Source organism: Hemiscyllium ocellatum, chromosome 26, assembly GCF_020745735.1.
Source record: "Hemiscyllium ocellatum isolate sHemOce1 chromosome 26, sHemOce1.pat.X.cur, whole genome shotgun sequence".
Lineage (NCBI taxonomy): Eukaryota > Metazoa > Chordata > Chondrichthyes > Orectolobiformes > Hemiscylliidae > Hemiscyllium > Hemiscyllium ocellatum.
In genome coordinates this window covers 35,708,346-35,732,894 of record NC_083426.1, presented here as the reverse complement: position 1 = coordinate 35,732,894, position 24,549 = coordinate 35,708,346, and the positions used below count along the sequence as shown (strand labels likewise).

Here is a 24,549-nt window from a genome sequence, read left to right as displayed (position 1 = left end):
ACAGTGAAATTATGAATTGAAATGAAACAGGGTGCAACATTTCCGTTCTCAGGATATCATTTTAACAGCAAAAGCTTCATTGTGATAATTGAACATTTAATAGATCTGATTTTTTTTAAGTCTTTTTGTTGAAATTAGTGAACTTCAAACATTTATCCTTGAATGCGAAATTCCTGAATCTGTTTCATTGAAATTAATGAAACGTTCTGAATGACCAAATTGTAGAAAACACTCCTTCATGTTTTCTTAAATAGCCAGCAACAACACTTGATAGAAATGTTGCAAGATTCATATGTCCAACTATGTTATAGTTGAATATGGCTGATTGTAAATAAAATCCTATGACCTGAAATGCACTTTCTTTGCTCAGGTTCATGATCATAATCTCCACTTTCCTGCTGAAGACTGGTCAATAATGCAGCACAAATAAAAATTCTTATTTTGACAGGCAGTGTTTCTATGCTGCTGCCTGATGAAACTACTTTGACGTACTGCAATACTTTCAGAATTTTACATTAAGTTGTATAACTAATTTTGCAATATGCCATTTCTACTTGAATATCCTACAAATCAGTAATAACTTCTGCACAATGACAACCTTCTGTTAAAATGGGAACAGTTGCAAGTAAGGACAGGGAGCATTGTTGTTAGATCAGGAGGCAGAAGTTTAGAAAATGGTAAAAGATTTCTTGAAAGAGCTACATTTAAAGTCCCATGGTATAGTTGCACATCTAAACGTCAATTATATAAATTCCAGAACCTTGATAGAACATCCTTTAGAAAATTGACATTTGTAATCAGAAATGGATGTTCTTTGTTGTCAGATTTGGCTGCAACAAACCTATGCTACTGATGTTCATAATACCATAGTATATAGATCACATTTGAAAATAGCGACCACTCGAAAATTTTCAGAAAGGATTAGTAGCCAGCAATTTCCCTCATGTAAAATTATCTTTGGTTGCCGGTTTCATGCCATTGTACAGGACGAATGTCTAGTGTTAGATGTGAAATGGAATGTTGCTTTAGTAAGATTTCAGCAACTGTTTCCTTGTTTATATAGTTTTCATATTTTTATGAAGTAGTAATTGCATTTAGCAGGACATTGAATCAGAGAACACAGCCACATTGCTATTTATTTGTTGATGATCTTGTGCTTGACAGTTGATTTTTCCTCAAATTCTGGAAATTTTGGAAACTAAAACATAGGCAGGAATCAGGTACAATTCAATGCAGAAGAAAAATATTTCTTCTAATATGATGGCCTTTATCTTTAATTTATGCCTCTGCATCCAGAGTGCATAGGATGGGAATCACCATTTTTAGTACTAATGCATGGAATGCGTTGCTGGCAGTGGTGGTGGAAGCAGAGTCATTAGGGACATTGAAGCAACTGCTGGGCATTCACATGGACAGCAGTAAATTGAGGGGTGCGTAGGTAAGGTTATCTTATTCCAGTTAGAAATCACACAACACCAGGTTATAGTCAAACAAGTTTAATTGGAAGCACACTAGCTTTCAGAGCGCCGCTCCTTCATCAGGTTGTCCACAACCACCTGTTGAAGGAGCGGCACTTCGAAAGCTAGTGCTTCCAATTAACCCTGTTGGACTATAGCCTGGTGTTGTGTACTTTTTAACTTTGTACACCCCAGTCCAACACCGGCATCTCCAAATCATGACTATCTTATTTTAGATTAGGAATAATCTTCGACACAACGTTGTGAGCCAAAGGGCCTGTTCTGTGCTGTATTTTTCTATGTTCTATGTTCTAAGTGCCCAGTAACCTGGAATATTTCACCCTACCAAGAACAGTGATAGAATATATTCGCATTACCACCTTAAAACTGAAAGCACATCCTAATTTCAGAAAACATTTCACTTTTAAATTCAGGGCACAAAGATATTTCAATTACAAGATGAACAATTACTAGGTTAGAACTTGGAAAACAACAAATTTCTGCTTTAGTGGTTTCACCATGATTCACATCTTAGCTGTGTGAACTAATGAGGTGTTGAGCTCGATAAGTGGTAGAAATTAGTGGAGAGGTTCTCCAATCAGCACCAGTGTGACATCTGAGATGGCAGCAGTAGTGGAACAGCGATGGCTCCTATAATTGTTTGAGTTGTAGATGAGGAGTTAACCTTAATAAAGCTCACTAAAATCTTATTTGTTTCTGCTTAAATGATTGCCATGCACTTTTGAAGTTTGAATTATAAAGTACAAATACAGCATTAACAGTCCATATAGTTAGATGTTTCTTTTTCTTCCAGATGGCTAGGTAATATGATTTACAATAAATGATCACAGTTAACTTACATATGATTTTGGGCTTTACACCTACAATTTTACCCATCCATTAATTTAGCCCTCTACCTAACTACATCTATGACAGAATATACTTCTGTTTCATGACTACAATATCCAAAGTGTAGTTGTGGCATGATTAAAAACAAGATGGCTCCCATATTCCTTGATGCATTTTTCCTCTCAATGTGTCGATTGCAAAGACGATTCCATGATGTTTTCGCCTTCACAACTTTGGGTATAATTGGCTGCTTCCTGGAGCCTCAGTAGCATTGTCATCTGCAAATAAATATAAAGAAACAAAGCTTTAGGATTGAACTAAAAAGTTCTTTCTTTCCTCAGTTCTGAGGAACGGTCAGTGGACCTAAAAGGTTAACTGATTTCTCTCCACAGATACTGCTGGACCTGCTGTGCTTCTCCAGCAAATTTCTGTTTTTGTTTCTGATTTCCAGCATCCGCAGCTCTTTCGGTTTTCAATAATTTGGCAGTACCAGCTTGTGTATTTTACAGAATCACAGGATTGTTAAAGCTCAGGAAGAGGGCACTCAGGCTATTGTATGTGTGTGCCAGATATATTGCACTATCAGAAATGACATTATAAAGTTTTAACATCCAAACTCATACAAAACACTTTTTCACAGCAACACCACAAAACTTTTTATCACAGAGAAGACCTCAGATCAGAGGCTCTTCGCAGCAACAAGCTCTACGAGGTACTAGTCTCTGCTAACTGTTCAACACATTCACCACAAACATCTTATTGGTTCAAATTTGCACATCTATTTCATTTGGTTGCAGGTAAGTGAATCATGTGGGAGACCGAGTTACATTCCAGTAGCCAGTTTAGAGAGACTGAGATATTTGCTTCAAGCTTTTGGTCTCACTGTTTCTCACCCAGGTACCACAGAGAGAAAAAAAAGTGAAAAATTGGAGGGCACAAGTAGTCTTCTAATAGGTGCAATGTTGTATAATGTCTGAGTCAGTTTTCCCATATACCTTTAAAAGAAATGCCCATGATATGATCACTGCACCATAGCATGTGTATAAAGATATGTAGCAGAAAGTGAGGACTGCAGATGCTGGAGATCAGAGCTGAAAATGTGTTGCTGGAAAAGTGCAGCAGGTCAGGCAGCATCCAAGGAGCAGGAGAATCGACGTTTCGGGCATGAGCCCTTCTTCAGGAATGAGGAAAGTGTGCCAAGCAGGCTAAGATAAAAGGTAGGGAGGAGGGACTTGGGGGAGGGGCATTGGAAATGCGATAGGTGGAAGGGGGTTAAGGTGAAGGTGATAAGCCAGAGTGGAGGTGGGGGCAGAGAGGTCAGGAAGAAGATGCACGTTAGGAAGGTGGTGCTGAGTTCGAGGGTTGGGACTGAGACAAGGAGGGGGGAGGGGAAATGAGGAAACTGGAGAAATCTGAGTTCATCCTTGTGGTTGGAGGGTTCCTAGGCGGAAGATGAGGTGCTCTTCCTCCAGCCATCGTGTTGCTATGGTCTGGCAATGGAGTAGTCCAAGGATCTGCATGTCCTTAGTAGAGTGGGAGGGGGAGTTGAAGTGTTAATCCACGGGGTGGTTGGGTTGGTTGGTCCAGGTGTCCAGAGGCGTTCTCTGAAACGTTCCGCAAGTAGGAAAAGTCCAACCAGACAATAGACAATTTTGACTTGTGGAACGTTTCAGAGAACACCTCTGGGACACTCGGACCAACCAACCCAACCACCCCGTGGCTCAACACTTCAACTCCCCCTCCCACTCTACTAAGGACATGCAGATCCTTGGACTCCTCCATCGCCAGACCATAGCAACACGATGGCTGGAGGAAGAGCGCCTCATCTTCTGCCTAGGAACCCTCCAACCACAAGGGATGAACTCAGTTTTCTCCAGTTTCCTCATTTCCCCTCCCCCCCTCCTTGTCTCAGTCCCAACCCTTGAACTCAGCACCACCTTCCTAACCTGCATCTTCTTCCTGACCTCTCCGCCCCACCCCAGCCTATCACCCACACCTTATCACCCTCACCTTAACCTCCTTCCACCTATTGCATTTCCAACACCCCTCCCCCAAGTCCCTCCTCCCTACCTTTTATCTTAGCCTGCTTGGCACACTTTCCTCATTCCTGAAGAAGGGCTCATGCCCAAAGCGTCAATTCTCCTGCTCCTTGGATGCTGCCTGACCTGCTGCACTTTTCCAGCAACACATTTTCAGCCATAAAGATATGTATTCTGTCTTCCCAAAATTCACTCTAAGCATGACATTAAACATGTTGTAACTGTTCTCTGTTTAACTGAATAGCAGAATGTCAGCTCAATTATGTACCTGTGAAGGTAATGTTTGTACATAACAGTTAGTCTTAATAACTCTTTGTTGGAATCTTAAATACCATGACATCCCCCACACTGTTTATTTCTTGAGGAATGGTATATGCAACAAGTTAGAGGAAGTAGCGGTAGTCATCTATAAATGATCAATATCTTAGTGGTAGAAATTTGGAAAATAAATTGAAGTCCGACCAGACAACAGACAATTCTGGCACGATAGCTGTACACATCTGTAGATAAGGCATTGACCCCCCAAAAATAGTATTAATATCTTTTTTCTGAATAGAATGCAAGTTCTTCCAAAATAAAGTACATTTCTAAGTTTGTCTTAATTAAAAGAAAACAAAACTAAAAAAAGGCTGATGTACATCTTTGAATGGAATACAAAATAAGTGCATTACAAGCTAGAAGGTGTAGGTAAGAATGTTCTGTTCTTGATAGCTGGTAAATCAGTTACAGTTTATCAAAATAGCAGCTGCAAAGTCTGTGTTCTTAAGAAAGGAGTGTTTGCTCTGCAATGGTACAAAAATTAGCTTAAGGTGGCAGAGTCCGATATATAAGGTAGAACATAACAGAAACCTTACTATTGATTCGGTATTCAATGACAGCTTTACTGAAATAAAACAATTCAAACAACGCGTATTTCTATTTTCTAGATCAAGTGATTGATGAGCCCAAAATGCAGCTTTAAAAATCATCTTCTTCATTGGCATAAACTAGCTCCAGAAAGAACTCAGGCCATTTTCATTCACTCTCAGAATGAAAGTGCAGACTACTGTTGACTCATTTCCACTATCCTATCTGGATGATGGAGACATATTTACATGAAATGAAGCTTGTGGCTAACACTGGTTTAAGAAATTCCATCTCCCAAAGAGATTCCATCTCCCTTATCTTGTTTCTAGATAAAGGTATGCTTGACTTCTTCACTTGCCTTTGCTCACCATCTCCATCTGCTGCTGAGGGTCTCAGCACAACTGCTTGATCTCCTCTGTTCAGTGCTCTCCCTCACCATCACCAGCTGTTGCTGAAGTTCTGTAACACTCGGATGAGGAGAGGTTACAGATTCACTTCAAATTATCAATGGTTTTGACACTGCTATTTGACTTGAAGTCCACAAAGAGTTTGATTAAAACTGTTATTAGGAGTGACGATGTTTAAACCCTGCAGCAGCTTAAAGATACACAACTGTCCAATCAGCTCTCCATGGAAGTTGAGCGTATATTAGTGAATAAAACAATCACCCATTGAGTAACATCAAGCTTCATATCATCAGGGAGCACAATTAATCAGACTCAGGATGTTCCCTTAGATAATTTAAAACTTACAATTTAGTGACCAGCACCAAATGAAGAGGCAACTTAAAGTTCAGGCATGAAACGAAACAGTTTTGAGATTAAATCTAAGTTTTCAACACTATCATAAATTAAGGTTATTAACGAAGTGAAATTCTTATGTGAAATTAATACTATATCTCCTGTGTCTTCTAATAAGTTATTAATTTCTGGTATCAATATTTGGTTGACAAAAATATGTTTATTGTCCATGGCAACTTGCGTTTACCAGTAATACACAAAAATATTAAATTATCTATGTTAAAAAATGTTGCTCTGTATATTATTCCGTACGAAATGGGCACAGGAGTCAGCTATTTAGCCCTTTTCAACTGCTCCATCATTTAATAGGTTTGTGGCTGATCAACATTCCTCATGTTCACTTTCCTGCCTTTTCCCTGTAACCCTTGATTTCCTGACTGATCAAGGATCTATCTCAGCCTTAAATCTAGACGAGTACTGTGCCCTCTCAGTTAATGAGTTCCAAAGACACTCAAACCCTCAGAGAAATAATTCCTCCTCATTTAGTCATAAATTGGCAATCCTTTATTCTGAGACTGTGCCCTCTGGTCCTAGACTGTCCCATGAAGGGATCCATCGTCTCAACCTTTAACCTGTCAAACCCTATATGAATCCTATATGATGTGAGTACACTTCCCCCTGTTAAATTAGATTGAATTATATTTCAAGTAAAATAAGTATGCACGTTTCTAACTCATGTAACTCTGCAACATTAGATGAGAATTTCCTATTCTGTGCATTGTGATCAATTGATGCTACATTTGATTTTTATTACAGTATGTATGAGAAGAAAGATGAAGACATTTTTTCAACGAATTTGGTAATTAAACAGTTTCAGCTTTAACTAACAACATAATTAATTCCAAGTTAATGCTGCTGGCTTCTGCAAGCCACTAACGTGATATACCATAAAGATGCGGGCTCTTCATCAACATTCAGTGCATGTGCTATAGAAAGGTGAAATTCATTTTAACTTACCTGAAAATATGAAATAAGTCTGCCAAAAGTTCAGAAATGAGATATTTAAAGATACTTATGTTATTCCATAAGAATAACTTAAGTATTCTTATGTTATTGAGAGTGGATTCGATGTGGAGTTCAAGTCATGTGGTGCTTTGCTGAAATGACAAATACCTGCTGAGTTTGGATAAAGGGATAGATCTGATTTTCACCTCAATATTGCTCTAACCGAGTTATCAGACTGTGAAGTTGGAGCACACATAATTCCTCTGAATGAAGGATCCGCATGTCCCTTACATCAAAAGTTACAAACCAAAGTGAATGGAATACTTCCACAACAATCGGTCTTCAGCGAAGAGGGTTTTAGTTTTCTCTTAAATTCAGTGTGCATGCTCAGAGATGAAAGATCATTATATTTTTTAAGGAGTAGCTAATAAGTTATGTCATTTGTTAGAGATAACTGTATTTGAGGTCAGGGACACATTATGCAGGATCGGTGCTCTGGAGATGAAAGAATATATGAATAAAGTACAGAAAAAACAGAGATTGCCAATCCTAGAATAGAATTTAATTCAAAGATGGAGTGGAATTGCTGGGTTGATTGAATGACTCACTGATTCCTCAGTGAAGCAAACTGAGCTTCTTTTGTTCTTCCACACAATTGCCTCTTTTGTTGCATTTGTCACATGTATTTCCTCTTTCCTCTCCAAAGTACTGTTAATATTTTCTCTTCCCTCATTCTATATCCTTGTGCTGCTTCGTCACTCTCTTTTGACCAATGCTTGGCTGAAGCAACCATTCCTTCTGTTATATCTTGGAGAGTGAACATTGGTAAGCTACTTCTTCAGGAGATCATCATAGCAAAGACTGATAGACAATTAAAAGAGCCCAAATGCTCTCAAACATTTTACTGTATATACTTGTGAGACAGTAGTACTTCTGAGACTAAATTTTTAGAAAAAAACTTAAAAAGGAGACATACACGAGTGCTGATTTTGAAAGGGTGAAATCCACCTCTCTATTGTCTCACTGCCATGCAAATGCTTGCAGAGTTGCTAGGTCAGAGACACTTCCTGCCAACACTGCTGTCAAAAATGAACACAGAGGAAGCCACATTGTAATTTTATTATTCGGCACAGACACAGGGAACTGAACTGCTGTCTTCAAATGCAGTGGCTCTCATCAGCCCATGTTTAACTTCAATGTCAAGTGATGGTAACTAGAGTGTGACTGAATATTTTTGGTCAAAAATCAGGGTTTAACATATACACAAGATGAGTCAATGAATAAGGACTTTTTAAAGGCAAAATGTATAAGGAGACATGTTCAACTTAGCACAATAGAAATAAATGCAATGTAGCAAAGTTTTGCACATTACCTTGTCAGAAAATAGTGTTGAAATGGTGATTGAAGTTGCACTCTATGTGGACTTCAAACTAATTTAACACAAGAAAAAAAAACAGAAAATGCTGGGAAAACTCAGCAGGTCTGGCAGCATCTGTGGAGAGAAAGCAGGCTTAACATTTCCATGACCCTTCTTCAGATATGTTTTGGACCTTTATGATGATATTCCACAACTCAAAGAACATCAATAGATTTCCCACCAAGCATTCCTTTCCAAGGCAATAGCAATTTTTGTTAATATCACAAAAATGATACACAGTGTTATTTCAACATTTGAGGCTCATGCCTACTTTTACTCTGTAGCTAGTGAAGCTCCGAATTTCACAGCCACTGAAAGATGATAGCCATGATGTGGAGGTGTCAGTGTTGGACTGGGGTGGACAAAGTTAAAAATCACACAACACCAGGTTGTAGTCTAATTTGAAAGCACTAGTTTTCAGAGCGCTGCTCCTTCATCAGGTAGCAGCACCCCAAAAGCTTGTACTTCCAAACCTGTTTAGACTATAACTTGGCATTGTGTGAACTTTAACAGAAAGAAGAGGCATAGCTGCAACACTTACAAGTGGGTCTGATTCAAGTGAAGTCGGTGCGGTCTCTTTGATCTTTCTTTTGTCCGATGGAGGACCTGGAACCTGGGATCCCGTACTTGGTGGAGGCAAATGGAAGATCTTGGAGCGATCTTGTGAAGCAGTTGACCAAGGTAGAGTATCCTGCACCCACTTAGCGGGATCTTCCCACACAGCCTTTCGTCCATATGTCTAAGACAAAAACGGAAAGATTAGAGACAATTAAAAGGTCAAGTTTATTTTAAAACTACTTTCTATCAGACATATCAAAAATGAATTTCTAAAGCTAATTGTGAATTTCAATGTAAATGAATGCATGATACTGACATGTATTGTTTTTTTTCTCTTAAATGTCAATTTAAATGGTTGCTGATGATTATACATGTTTCCTTTCTTCAAACTTCAGACAATTGTAAACTTCAAAAGGCTAGTGAAATCTCATTGACCCAAGTATTTGACTGCTCTAGTTCTCAATACAAATGTTATTAGTATGATGTCTCGAGATTACTTCAACAATCTCGAGGAAGTTCTCAAGTAGACAATACTTTTGAGGAGAGAGACTTAGCGTGACACTGCAGTTACATTGTAAGCAGTTTTGATTTCTCTTCTTAAACTTGTGAATAATCAACACTAAATGTCAAGAATCAGACTGATACTTAGAAAAGATGGGGTAGAGAATTGCATTAGGAATGCAAGAGATAAGGGGGGAATGATGCTTGTCCTTCTCCCATCTAAGGACAAAAGTCAGTGGTGGTCTACGAGTTATTAGAATCACCACAGAAGAAATTCAATGAATCCCATCCTGAAAAGAAGGAAGCCAGGAGTTCTGAGCAATTGCCCACTCTGGGAAGCGTGTACTCTATATAAATAGGAAGGGAGGTGAATACTAGCTTAAAAGCTCAATTGGCCATGAATTATTCATTTATATATTGTGACTAGGCTATTGATTTTGGCACCTTCGCATTCTATTCTCAGGATGAGTTCAAGGGGTTGGATGGATGAGGGCTGATGGGCTCATCATTTAAAACATTTTGTGAATCCCCTGTCAAAAGCACACTCTATGAGACATAAAATCCAGTACAAGGATGTCCTCAGATTTTATTAGCTCTGGGTCTCAACAAAGAAGGGGAACAAGTTTGTTTTCTTTTATTTGAACATTGGCGCTAAGATATGGTCCTGACACAAACGGGAACAGATGAAAGGAATTAGGTTAGAATATGGAAAACTGTTTTTTTAAATTAGGAACAGCTTTGAAAATCCAGCAGACCAAAATGTCAGACGATTCCATCCAAACACTGAAGAATTCAATTTCAAGTTTTATTAAATCAAAGCAGAATTTGATGAAATTGGATTTTGTTTTTTGTTGGTAATAGCAATCGGAATATAGGAACTGACAAAGTTTTTCATTATGACGTTAAATTTTCAAAATCCTCAGATTTCTGTACAACACAACACTTTTCACCTGGGGTCCAGGAATCACCACCTCCATATAAATCTCACACAGCTCCTGCATTTGGAAGCAAGATTCACACTGAATTGGCACTGGTTGTAATCAGAATCTTAATTTACATTTGAACCTCAGCCTTTGACATGTTAAATTTCCCTTTCTTTTAAACATTCCCAGACAGGTTACTAGATGATAAGATGCAATGCTGAATATTTTTATTGCATTAGAGTTCCTGTCTGTCAGACCAGAAGATAGTGAAGACAACCAAGAGGAGCATAGGGTTGCTTGTAAAAAAAGCGAGATGGTCACAAAGCCTCAGGTGAGGGCAAGGTTGAAAAGGCAGGACCATCATGCCAACCTTGGCCAATATGGAAGTTGAACCTGAGCTGTTAGTGTCAGTCTGTATCATAAACTAATCATCCAGTCAACTAATCTCAATTAATGTAGGTATTTAATCAAATACATATAATCACCTTGATGCCATCATTAACTCCTTCCTGAAGATAGGGGAGAATGGAATAATTCCATAAGTCAATAAACCATTCCCTGAACTCGGCCACATTGACTGGAGAGGACAGGAAAAAACAAGGACCTGCAAAGGAATAGATAAAAATAGTCATATCCATATCCTAAAATGGCTACATGTCTCAGACTTTTATTATTTTAGAAGTTAATAAGATGAAGGAGAGGGTATACATTCAAATATTTAGTGAAGTAGACAAATGATGGCTGACTAACTACCAGCTCTACATGACACTGCCAATCACACTGAGTATGTGGACCAGAAATTAAAGTGAGGAAGAAAGGTAGAATAATAAAGAGTAATAAACCCTGACCACAAGGGAAATAGATGAATGGGAACACCTCTATATCCACGCTCCCCTCCAAGTCACATGAGAACTTCCGACGTATGGATCCATGTTCCTTTGTTGCCTGGAACTCCTAACGACACAAGTTGTTTTTGGGGGGTGAAGGGGGGAGAGCATGGGGAGAGGCACCTTTATCAAATGGGCTGTAGGCGGTGTCAGAGTGCTTACCATGCTCTGGAAACCAGGAACAGTCAGTAGATGTCAATTTGGCACCAAATTCCACTTCACAAAGAAGAAAATCAGGCCCAAGTATTCTTCCTCCCCCATACAACTATCAATCGAAATCTCTGTACATTGATGTTGATCACCTGAAATTTCCATGACTGGGATCCTCAGTGACAGTAGCTCTCTGACACCCCAACAGCCCATTTGCTGAAGATACCTTCCCCCACCCCATCTCTCCTCACCCAAAGAAAACTTCTCTAATTCCAGGCAACAAAGGAACAGGGATACACATGTCTGAGGTTCTCTGTCTCTACTCTCTAGCAACTGACTCAACACGAACATCTACTTCAAACCAACCGACTCCCACAATTATCTGGACTACACCATCTTCCCACTCACCCTCCTGCAAAAATGCTATCTCTTGCTCCCAATTTTTCCTCCTCTGCCTTCGCAGTATCTGTTCCCAGGAGGAACAATTCCACTCCAGAACATCCCAGGTGGCCTCCTAATTCAAGGACAATTTCCCCTCCCACATGGTCAACAATGCCCTCTAGTGCACCCCTCCAACTGCAACAAGGATTAAGCCCCCCCCCGGTCCCTAGCTTCTACACCCTCCCCCCTCCAATCTCTGGACACAACATATCATCCGTTGCCACTTCTGCCACCTACATTCAGACCCCACCAGAGATATATTTTCCTCCCCACCCCTATCAGCATTCCACAGAGACCATTCCCTCCGTGACTCCCTGTTAGGTCCACGCCTCCCATCGACGCACCATCCACTCATGGCACCTTCCCTTGCTGCTGCGAGTGGTGCAAAACCTGCTCCGACACCCACCCTCCTCACCTCCTTCCAAAGCCCCAAAGAATCCTTGCATGTCCAGCAGAGATTTTCCTGCACATCCAAACACCTCACCTACTGTGCAAAAGTGAGGACTGCAGATGCTGGAAACCAGAGTTTAGATCAGAGTGGTGCTGGAAAAGTACAGCAGGTCAGGCAGCATCCGAGGAGCAGGAAAATTGACGTTTCGGGCAAAAGCCCTTCATCAGGAATCTGCTCTTCGGATGCTGCCTGACCTGCTGTGTTTTTCCAGCATCTCATCTACTGTGTCCGTTGCTCTTGATGTGGTTTCCTCTACATTGGGGAGGCAGGATGCCTACTTGCAGAACATTTCAGAGAACATCTCTGGGACACACTCACCAAACAACCCCACCATCCTGTGGCCAACCACTTGAACTCCTCCTCCCACTCCACCAAGTCCTGGGTCTCCTCCATTATCAAATCCTAGCCACTTGATGCATGGAGGAGGAATGCCTCATTTTCCACCTTAGAATCCTCCAACCACACGGCATCAATGGCGAATGCACCAGTTTCCTCAAATTCCCTTCCCCCCCCCCCCCCCCCCAACTCATCCCAGATCGAACCCTCCAACTCAGCACCGTTCTCTTCAACTGTCCCACCTGTCCATCTTCCTTCCCATCTATCTGTGTCACCCTCTGCTCCGACCTATCACCATCACCTCCCACATGTATCTCCTATCACCTTCTCAGCTACCTCCCCCCAGCCCCACTCCCCACTCCTATTTATCTGTCAGCCCCCTTCGGCACCCCAGATATTCCTGATGAAGGGCTTATCCCTGAAACGTCGATTCTTCTGCTCCTCAGGTGCTGCCTGACCGGCTGTGCTTTTCCAGTATGACACTCTAAACTCTGATCACCAGCATCTGCAGTCCTCACTTCCTTCAAATCGCTGGGATCAAAGGCAGATCAATTGCATCAAGGCATAGATCGATCCTGATTAAATGGTGGAGTAAGCTTAAGAAGATGAATGGCCTACTGGTAGTCGTCAGCTCCCCTGAAGACTGGCTTATATATACAACCCTACTCTATTCGGAAACGCTGAAATCCCAAAGTCAAAAACAACGCGGCTGAACATCAACTAGGAGGGGTTGGGAGCACTTGATCATAATGGCACTCAAAGTGTTATGGAGGGCAGGGAGAGGCTGCTGAGAGCCATCACCACTGCACTTGTGGTCAACTCCATGGCATCCCTCAACTCTCAACCCTGGACCTCCCCACAACAACCCATATCTCCACAAATCAACACTGTTTTTTTCCTGGTCAGCAGCCACTGCCTCCTACGAGTGGCTGTTGAGTGCAGGATCTGTCAGTCAGCTTCTGTTTAGGAGGATTTTCACCGACAGGGACCCGATTCTAGACAAAGGCTCTCAACTTTTGTGGAACTGCCCAACTGGCATAAGGTCTGATGTACCCTCTTCAAAGGTTTAGTGTGCATTTCTCACTGGCTTTGTAGTTGATAGTCAAGAGCACACACTAACTGATGCTGTTGCCCAGGACATTAGCAAATTGAGAGAAAATGTCAGGGCTGTTTATTAATTCAAACATTTTTCATAGACCCAGCTAGATTTCACAAGAAGTTTTCAAAGTAAGACACTGACAAGACGAATTATGACTAAAACACATGAACTTTAAAATATTAAGATTTAGATGCCTTTCTAGCAAATTAACAGACAATAAGTTAAAGAATCAGTCACTGATGGACATCAAGTGATCTTTAATACCAAAGCACGAGCACTTACCAATAAGGAAATCAGATGTACTATACATTTCCAGAAATGTATGGAGATGGTACCATAACTTTGGCACCCAGTTAAGAATATTGAGGATTTCATTGTTGTTTGCATTTGCAACATTTTCTGATTCAATCAGTTTCCGTTGTAAATAGCGACTTAGAAATCCGTTGGCAGGCTCTGCATTGTTTGAAAATGGCACCAGCCTAGAGATCAAAATTAAGCATTGTCATTTAATATTTTCTGTTTGCAGATAAAGAAAGTACTATGGGAAAAAATATTTTGTTTTGGTACAAGCTCAGGAGAATAATACCACAATTATTCATATTCATAAAAGGAAGAGAAATACTCCTTACTCATCAAATACAATTCATCAACTGATTTTCTGCAATTATTGTTGTTCAACTGAAGAACATGTAATTAGTTCAATGGAGCCCAACTGTCTCATTGTATTGTAAAGAAAATGTTGGGACTTCAATCTGTTAATTGTCCAGTTTGCCTTTTCTTTAACTTTTATAAAACAATTCTTCGCAGAATTTAATTTTAAGTAAAAAAAACCTCCAAATATTATGTATGCTAAAATCAAAGTATAATACAATTTAAGAAGGTTTTGACTTGACTTCTAAAACATACAGCCCTTAATTCCTTGGGAGTTGCTGGTGCAAACACAGCAAAACTGAACTTCCAATTAATCCAAGACAGAAATCTGCACCAAACCTCAAGGGATGAGGTTGCTTGCATAGTCAGCTCAGATACACCACAAGCTGCTAGGAGATCTACCAGCCAAGAATACTACAGCAGCAAGTGTTACTTCAAAAGTATAGTGAGCTCCTGAATAAAACTGGCCCCTTTTTATCAACCACTCATATGGACAATTGCATAATGTTCAGCACTATTCACAACTCTTCAGACACTGAAACCATCTACGTAAAATGCAACAAGATCTGGACAATATCCAGATTTGAGCTTCCAATTGGCAAATAACTTTGATGACACATAAAGGTAGGCAATGACAACCTGCAAATAAGAGACAATCTAACCACCATCCCTTGAACACCAATGGCATTACCATCGCTGAATCCCCCACTAACAACATCTTTGGCATTACTATTGACAAGAAACTCAAATGGATTCACCACATAAACATAATGGCTACAAAAGCAGGTCAGAGGCTATGAATACTGTGGCAAATAACTCACCTCCTAACTCCCCAAAGCCTGTTCACCATCTATAGGGCACAGTGTGAACTATCTACAGGATGCACTACAGAAATTCATCGAAGATCCTCAGACAGCACTTCCCAAACCCATAACCACTTCCATCTCGAAGGACAAGAAGAGTAGGTACATGGGAACACCACCACTTGCAAGTTCCCCGCCAAGCAACTCACTATTCGGACTTGAAAACATACAACCATTCCTTCAGCATTGCGGAGTCTAAATCTGGGAATTTCCTCTCTGATGGCGTTGTGGGTCAACCCACAGCACATTGATTGCAGTAGTTCAGGAAGGCAGCTCACCACCATCTTTTCAAGGGCATCGAGAGACAGGCAATAAAAATACTGCCAGCCAGTGACGCCCATGTCCCATGAATGAATTATTCAAGAACCAAATGGACATCTCTTGGAATGTACTCAATGTGTTCCTCAGGATTAGTTGTGTTTCCTCAATAAAACTTGATTTGTCCAGCCATCAGCTCTTCTGAAGTTTGCATGGAATGTTATGAGGCATATTTCCAGGACAGCTTGGGTACAAGCCCTTAGTGTAAGCAGAAAACCATCACAGCACTGAACTAGTGGAAGGGAGGAAAGAAAGACACTTCTATTGGCATTTGGTTGAGGTCAAATCACGTTTATTTGGGTACCATACTAAATTCTTCCCTCCACTTAAGCCTTCTCTAGCTCCAGACATTTTAAATAAAATTAAACAAAGAACTGTACAATCTGAAACAAACAACAGCAGAAATTGCTGGAGAAACCTATCAGGTCTGGCAGCATTTGTGAAGAGAAAACAGAGTTAACAGTTCAAGTCCAGTGACCCTTCTTCAGAATTGATTGTAGATAGGAAATTGTAGTATTTAGGTTGTCTATTATCTTGCCTCACACCACAGGTCCTGTCATGAAAAAAGCCAACCCATTTTCACCTACTCATTGTACCTGTTATCATTTAAGCTAAAAATCACACACCAGATTATAGTCTAACAGGTTTATTTGGAGGCACTAGCTTTTGATGCGCTGCCTCTTCATTGGGTGGTTGATGAACCACCTGATGAAGGAGCAGCCTTTGAAAGATAGTGCCTCCAAATAAATCTGTTGGACTATAACTGAATGTGGCGTGATTTTTAACTTTGTCCACCTCAGTCCAACACTGGATCCTCCAAATCATTATTATCACCTATGCAGCTTCTCTTCTCTCTTGCTTATTACCAACAAACCCTTTGCCTGACATCTTTCTTTTCCCAGGCGAAAGTGAGGACTGCAGATGCTGGAGATTAGAGTCAAGGTTAGGGTGGCGCTGGAAAAACGCAGGTCAGGCAGTATCCGAGGAGCAGGAAAATCCTGATGAAGGGCTCCTGCCCAAAACGTCGATTTTCCTGCTCCTCGGATGCTGCGCTTTTCCAGTGCCACTCTAATCTTGACTCCTTTCTTTTCCCTCACTCCTCCTCTCTCTCTCTCTTGCTCCCCCCACCCCTCTCTCTGGGCTCCCTCTCCTTCTATCTGTTCACTCCTTTTCTGTTTTCAATCCTATCAGCAACATAAATACAAAGGTTCCTGTGCTGTGACCAGTTCTGAAGAGAAGACACTGGACTAAATGTTTTCTCTTTACTGATCCTGGGTCTCTCCAGCAATTTTCGTTTCTCGACATCGAGACATGTGCATGAAAATCAAATGGTGCTGCAGAATACAGAAAAACTGTCAAGGGAGATAAAGATCAGAAAAAAATAAACAAGTAAGAGTTCTAATTTGTAATTAATTCGTTATTTTTACAAATCTTCATTGTATGGCATCATGGCAAGTTGAGACCAAAACATTAACCCGCTATTTTCCTTTCAGTGATTGACAGATCAGTATGGTTTATTTTGATTTCAAACATTCAGTTAGGGAAAGATTTGGCCTAAATTAGTCTGAGATTTATTCATTTATTTTTCTTTTATGAAAGGTCCAACTCACCCGATGAAAAAGGTATGAATTCTACTTAGTACATACACAGATCTGCACTTTACCTGAAACTGAGGTGAAGGCCATGGTTTGGTGTTGTTTTGACAGGCTGGTTAGTCGTTCCAATTACATATGGGCTATATTGTAAGAAAAACAAAAGAAAATACACTGTTTAAACTGCCATGTTAAATGGTTATCAATTTCAGGATTGTCTGAAATGCATGTTCTTTAGTTGCAAATAGCATGGAGTTTTTGAATACCTATTTAACACTTAGAATAGCTCCGGCTAGAAAGACTGGTGATGCTCAGAAAAATCAGTGTAAGAGATGTAGTGCACAAACAGTTGACAACATCTACATTTAATAATCATTTCATAGTTTGAAGCACTGCAGCTTTTTTTAAGCTCACAATGATAAAAGTTTGGTGGTTTGTGCACATTGTTTAGATGTTCCACTTTTTTGGTGTGAAAGTAATGAAAGAAGCTGTATGTTCTGTGTCCTGTTACTCTAGCAATAACACTGCAAATCACTTTAGTCCAACACTGAACTGCCTTGTTACTCTGGAGCTTTTGACTTTTGTGATTTCCCAACAAACGCTAGGTTTTACTACAAGCTTTTAACAATTTGATGTATATTTAATTGTAAAGGAGTCATAGCATGCATTAGTAGATCGAAAAAAACAAACCATTTATGATATTTGCATGTAAGAGCACCATTGACAAGTTCACTCAAGGAACCCGGCTCACTGAGGTCATCAAGGATTATCACCAATGGGACATTCCCAGTGCTGGTTTCTCTGTCAATTTGATTGGCAAGATTGGAAAGATACAGCTGCAAATCCTACAGAAATAAAACAAATATGTTTTAAAAAACAAATGATGTTTGGATTGGATTTTTCAATATAAAAGTATTAATGAACGAGGCTCCAAAGTGGTTTCACTTAATTTATAAAATTACATCATGTTCATCCGGACTAATTTGTTTCTCCTTACAAACTCTCTTTAAACCAATGACATTAAAGTTTTTGAGAGTCTTGAAATATGGCTCCAAATATTCAAGTCCAGCAAAACTTCAAATTTTTTGTTGCCAATTATAACTGAGTTGATACTTCTCAATGATATTGGTCAGCCATTTTGAAGAAAAGTTAAATAATAGCCAGAGAGTGCAATTTCAACTCACTGCCTTCTGCTCTATTCTGCATAGATTATATAGCGCAAACTGGCCATTCAGCCCACCACTCAGACTTGCAGTTTTGTTTCACATGAGTCTCTTTCTCTTTCTTGTCCAACCCTATCAGCATTGGCCTTCATCCGTTGGTATTACGTGCTGTATGTTTGGTCTCAATTATCCCACTTGATAACAATGTTCAAATTCTACCATGTGAAGAAGATGTTTCTCCAAAATTCTCTTTTGGATTGTTTTGGTGACTACGTTAGATCTCATGCTCCAGATTTTGGTCTCCTCATGAGCACTTTCTTGACAACTAATATACTCATGCGGGTTGTGCCTCCAGCACGGTCTTTATTACATGATGAGGCAATGCTCATATTCTCACTTGTAATATTAGAAACTGGTTTTGGATAAATGCACCACTGCTGGCACATTGAAGAAAAGAACATTTATTACAGCTAACTAATATATACAAATATTACATATACAAGCAGTGCGTCTGAACTCAGATTAAACTATTCAGTTCCAAAGAAAAGCATGCTTCAATTACATCCTACCTCAAGTGATCCCAAAGATGATTGCATTTGAGACTTTTATACCCTTAGGTCACATGCTATAATAGTAATAATAGTACTAATCATGAGACATAATACAACACCTAGACGACCCATTCAAAATTTGAAGCTTATATTTTAAGTCTTCTAGAGAAAAGAAGCCCAGGCTACTTTCTAATCTAATCAAAGTTGGTAAGTTTGAGTGCAATTTGGTTATTCTATCTCCAAACAGCAGTATGAAGTAAGCAAGCAGTTTTACAATTTTGGCTGTCTTCCAATCCCTTAACTTTCACCACACACTGGAAAAAACAGGTTCCATAGACAGCTCCATGACTCCAATACACTGAGTGACAGGATTTGGACAGAATCCATTGCGCGAATTGAGTACCATGACATAATACCCACAATTATCTTTTTCACAGTATTATGCACCACTGACTATTCTCTGATGACATTCTGACTCCACTGTCAGACCACAATTCTCAAGCTAAACTGATTTATTTACAAAACATTTACATAAAAGCAGAGTATGAGGCAAGTAGAGAACTTTTCAATTTGCATTCTTTTCAACTTACCTGACCAATGATGAATAGAGCTCTTTAAGTGTGATTGACAAGGGTTCTAATGCTTATATGGCTTTAATTTTAAATTACATTTGCCATGCTCTTGAAATTCCATTCCTACCTGGGATGGTGACTTGTTTTTCCTTCTGTTGCTCCCCCACTTTGGAATGAATGTTGGAGAAGGAGGTAAGGCTGGTATCCTTGTAAATGAGTGATTGACCCAAGGAAAGCTGGGATTGTGTCCCAGCCACTGTCACATGCTGTGGCATCCTATATTCAACCAGCTGGCTGAATCTTCCAAGGGGACATATCAATTTTATTGAACAAAACCTGACCCTGGAATTGGGGTCAGGGTACAATCAGACAGTGAACATAAAATCCTGCTCTGTCTTTTTGGCAGAACAAGATTTGAGCTTCTGGAATTCTTCCTGCTTTCCAGCTACACACTTGTGTGTACTTGGCTTCCACAGACAATGACAAAAGACCCATTTTAAAAATACAGCTGACTTCAGTCAGTTTTTAAATCACATTATCTTGTTTAATGACGCCGCCATCGAGAAACCAAATAGAAAACAGAAATCTCTCTGTTTGAGGCATAATGGAGCTTTGTTTCGCCACAGACTTAAACATGCAACAATTCAGAGCACATGAAAGAAAATAATTCTGCATGCCTACGGATTTAAAATTTCAAGTCACTCCATTTCTGCAACGTCTGGGAGACAAAGAAACTACACAAAGGAGTTTCATCAACTGGCAATACCTTCTTATAATTACCTTGCATGAATGTGTGTCCATATTAAATGTTACAATGATTTCATCCGTGACCTCTCGTCCTGATCTCTGAACCAAGTACTCGGCCAAGCGAATGGATAGGTAGGACTTCCCAGTCCCACTGGGCCCTGACAAAATAAGCCTTCGATGTTTCAGGAGAAGGCTGATGTAATGCTGCATCATCGGTTTCGGAATTAGGGTTTCAAAAACCAAACTGTCCACACTTTTCTCTTTCAATCCTGAAAGAAAACCAGTTGGATTAATTCTCCAAAATACATCCTTTTTTTTTCAAATATTGTTCAATGCACAAAGAAAGCTTAAATCATGCTCTACCTACTAGCAACTCATTATATTGCGCATTCATTAATAGATCTGTGAGTTTTAATGTCATAACCTTCCTATATAAAGTACCAGCTAAGTTTGTCTTCGCAATTGCCACTTAGACTTTTTTTTGTGTTGCATCTGGTTCCAAAATTTGCAATATTAGGCTTAAATTTAAAAAAATTCTGTTGACATCACAAAAGGGATTTTCCTTGCATTATGCAGTAACAGTGCAATTGGAAGGGCACATTGACAATAAAATTTCAACAAGTTGAATTGCAGGGGGCCTGCCCACAAATTCATGTTAAGCTGAGCTTTGGGAAAGCCAAGGAAGCCCATTTGCAATTGGTTTCAGCTCACCTCGTGTCAAAAACAAAATGAACATACAGTGGCACAGCAAGCATGCGATTGGGATCCTTATTGTACTATTTATTCAGATCTTAAAATGGCCTGAATTTTTACAGTAAAAATCATGAACATTGCTCGAAGTTAGCTCTGGAAAAAAAAATCAGTAAATTCTTCCTGTTAATGGCGTGGTCTTCAGATGATTGTGATACAGTCCGTAACATCGTCAATGCAGTCAAACATGTTTTCAGCGTTTTGTTACTGGAGTGCAAAATCCAGGAGCAACTGTGCAGCCTTTGTTGTTGCAGCTAGACAAACAGGAGGGGAAACAGGCAAGTACAGTATTCAGAGTCTAGGTCATCAACCTCCTTAAACTGACCAGCGGGGTCCTGGGAGGGTGGGGGAGGAGGTATTGCAGGGAGACAGAGACAGGGATCGGACATTAAAGATGGCTTTTCTATTATTTTGCTCTGTTGCCTGGTCTAACTCGGGTCCAACTGGCCGAAGCTCAGCTGACCGATCTGGAGTTACCAATCAGGAATTTTGATTGATTAAGGGTCATTCTGTTAGTGGAAATTGCTGACAATTTGGACCCAACTTGGCTTGAATTTAGATGATGACTCATATCAAACTTGAAATGTTAGCTTTGTATTTTTTTTCTCTCTCTCCACAGGAACTATCAGAGGTGCTGAGTTTCTACAACACTTTGCTTTCTATTTGACTCATCATGTTTACACTGTACCGTGCATCATGGGCATGGGGAATAAGCCTCCTGTTATTTTCAAAGGTCTCCTTATTTAACGCAGCATTTCTAAGCCCGATTATGCTATGTGCTGGAAGGGGTTGTGATTGGCATGAAAAGGGAAGCTGGATATCCAGGGCACAGTAGAAAAGATCAGAGGCTGCATCTTAAAAAGGAGGAGCCCAGGGGGTACAGAAAGCTGGCTGGGATTAATAAAGCAGGGAAGCAGCAGTGGGGAGCCAGGGCATAGGGTAGGGGGGGATGGTAACAGCTGGAACAGCAGAGAATCAGAGTAAATGGAGCCTGGGTTAGAGGCTGTGCAGAGCCACGGGGTCCTGAGTGGCATCAATGCATTGGAGATAGATGCCAGCAAACTTTCAAAGGTGTTACAAAAATGCAGATGGTACTTAAATAGTTTATAACAGGTATAACAGATGTTTTAAAATATTTGAAATCATAATTATTTGGATACTGGGTAGATACTCAAGTGCAGAACCAGCCAAATATTTTCTGTCTCTGATAATCAATGTTGTGTGGTTATGCCATGTCTAAATAATGATGATCTTGGAACTGTTTCATTTGGGTTGATATTATTGAGTCTGTCTCAGCACAAATAGAGACTCATTGATACAGCTAGACCATTACAACTCTCAAAGTATCACAAACATTCTCTATGACTCCCAAAAATCAAAACAGTGACCAACAATCTTGAACTGATCATCAACGAAAAGCAAGCACATTTTATAACAAAAAAAGGGTAAAATTTGAGCGAAGTGTTTGGAAATTGTGTGCTATTTCTTTTATTCACTGACCTTTCAAAGTTACAGAGAATGTGGAATCTTTTCCCATATATCTATAGGGCAGCATGTCTGGTGCATCTGTTCCAAATACACGTTTTACGTGATCGATGCTGTAGCAGTAAATGGCGTCTGTGTTCAATCCAAGACTAGAAACTGGATCCACCTTTGTAATGTAGTCCTATGAGAAAAGTACAGCCTCATAAGATGGGGACACATTTTACTGAATATTTTGTTTAACTTGTGCAAAATTTCGTAGGTATCTATTTTGTGCATACAGTAAATGTAATTACAATTAAAACCATTGTTGAACCTTAAATTTGAATTGAATCTTCAAATACAAAGTAAGCACTTGGTTCTCTATTTCATTTGAAGCAGTTCAGACATTTCTGTAAAGCGAGATTGAGTTAATTTAAAGAAAGTGCAGAAACAGAGATACCTCTCTGTAAAATGTACACAAACTTTCAAGAAAACATGATAAGGCTATTAAGTAAACATATCTGATCCTTTGCTTTATTAGAGGAGTCGGTTATTAAAACACTCATGACTACTCAGAGACTGAAGCAACGCATGCAGCAAGTATAGGACAATATTCAAGTCTGAGCTGACAAGCTGCAAGTAACAACTATGCATGACAGTCATGACCATCACCAACAAGAGAGAATTTAACCATCTATCCTTGACAGGCAGTGACATTACTATTGCAGAATCCCCTGTAGCAATATCAGGGAGGTTACCATTAACATGAGTGAACTGAGTCAAGATTATAGTTGTGTTTAAAAAGCACAGCAGGTCAGGCAGCATCCGAGGAGCACTTCATCAGGAAGTAGCCTGGAACCAGCTATCTAAACTGCATCTTCACAAGGTCAGAATGCTGTAGTAACACACCTCTTGATTCTCTAAAGTTTATCTATCATCTAAAGAAACAGGTCAGGAGTGTGACAGAATACCCTCCTCTTGCTTGGCTTCAAGAAGCTTGACATCATCCTGGACAATGGAGCTCACTGAAATAACACTTTATCCACACCTTAAACATCGACTCTGTCGAACACTGGCACAGAGTAGCAGCAGTCTGCACCATATACAAAGTGCAATGCAGCAGCTGCCCACTTCCAAACCTGTGATCTCTATCGGTAAGATATGATCAGCAAATGCATGTCAGTTTCACCACTAGCAAGTTCCTCTCCAAGCCACTGATCACACTGACTTGGAACTATAGCAGCCTTCCATTAGTGTTCCAGGGTCAAAATGCCCTTCCGAGCAGCATTATGGGTGTACCTATATCACAGACTGCAGTGGCTCAAGAAGGTAGCTCCCCACCATCTCCTCCAGGGCAACTGGGAAAAAATCAACCTGTGCTTATCTAAATAGTGAGGCATTTTTAAAAAGTGTCACAGGCAAGGTCAGCATTTATTGCCCATCCATAATTACCCCCAAGAAGTTGGTGATAAGCCACCTTCCTGAGTTGTCAGAGTCCATGATGTGTGTAAGGCAGAGCGCATAATTGAAGGTGGAAACTAAAAATAAATCTTATTTAAAATATTCAGTTGACAGTACTCGGCAAAAATAGCACCACTGTTTAAGGACATATTCAGTTGTTCATAAAATAATCACTGACAGTAATAACCCAGTCATATTTGATTGAACTGGTGTACCTTTTTTTTGAAAAAAAAAGGAAGGTTATGTCAGGTAGTTTGATCTTACAGTAGGATAAAAGGTCAGCACAACATAGAGGGCTGAAAGGCCTTACTGTGCTGTACTGTTCAATGTTCGCACAGTGACAGGGAATGTGAATATTAAAATACTCACTGATTTTAGTAGGTCCACAGTTTAGACTGTGTCAGAACCCTGAGTGACAAAGTGTGGTTTTAGTACCTGGGCAACTGCCTTTTGAAATTACTTATGGAATTATAATCCAACACTACTTCAGTAACAGTGGATCCAGATCCCAACAGATCCTGAGTGACAGCTGCAGCTTCTGGAATCTGCACCGGCCCAATATCTTGAGCTTGAATCAGATTCTAAGGGGACACTGGCATTGAATGTTGGCAAGTTGTCAATCCTTCAGCAAGTAGACCTCCATCCTCCAAAACATTCACCCCTTCTTTACAAAATGGGCAACTGTATTCCATTGCACACAAGTGGTGGGACTGTGCAC

The 24,549-nt window shown here is 40.0% G+C and overlaps 1 protein-coding gene across 1 annotated transcript in view; it reads right to left on the bottom strand.

The window, feature by feature from the left end:
• Window positions 1-262: 262 nt before the first annotated feature.
• Window positions 263-24,549, bottom strand: part of nav1a (neuron navigator 1a) — a 225,200-nt gene continuing 200,913 nt past the window's right edge. The window contains exons 20-27 of the mRNA XM_060845494.1: window positions 22,407-22,572; window positions 20,190-20,425; window positions 17,814-17,968; window positions 17,195-17,266; window positions 13,982-14,178; window positions 10,821-10,939; window positions 8,895-9,092; window positions 263-2,584 (exon numbers count right to left, since the gene is read on the bottom strand). Coding sequence (XP_060701477.1) covers window positions 2,489-2,584; window positions 8,895-9,092; window positions 10,821-10,939; window positions 13,982-14,178; window positions 17,195-17,266; window positions 17,814-17,968; window positions 20,190-20,425; window positions 22,407-22,572 — 1,239 coding nt within the window. The 3' untranslated portion in view covers window positions 263-2,488. The remainder of the gene's footprint in view (window positions 2,585-8,894; window positions 9,093-10,820; window positions 10,940-13,981; window positions 14,179-17,194; window positions 17,267-17,813; window positions 17,969-20,189; window positions 20,426-22,406; window positions 22,573-24,549) is intronic.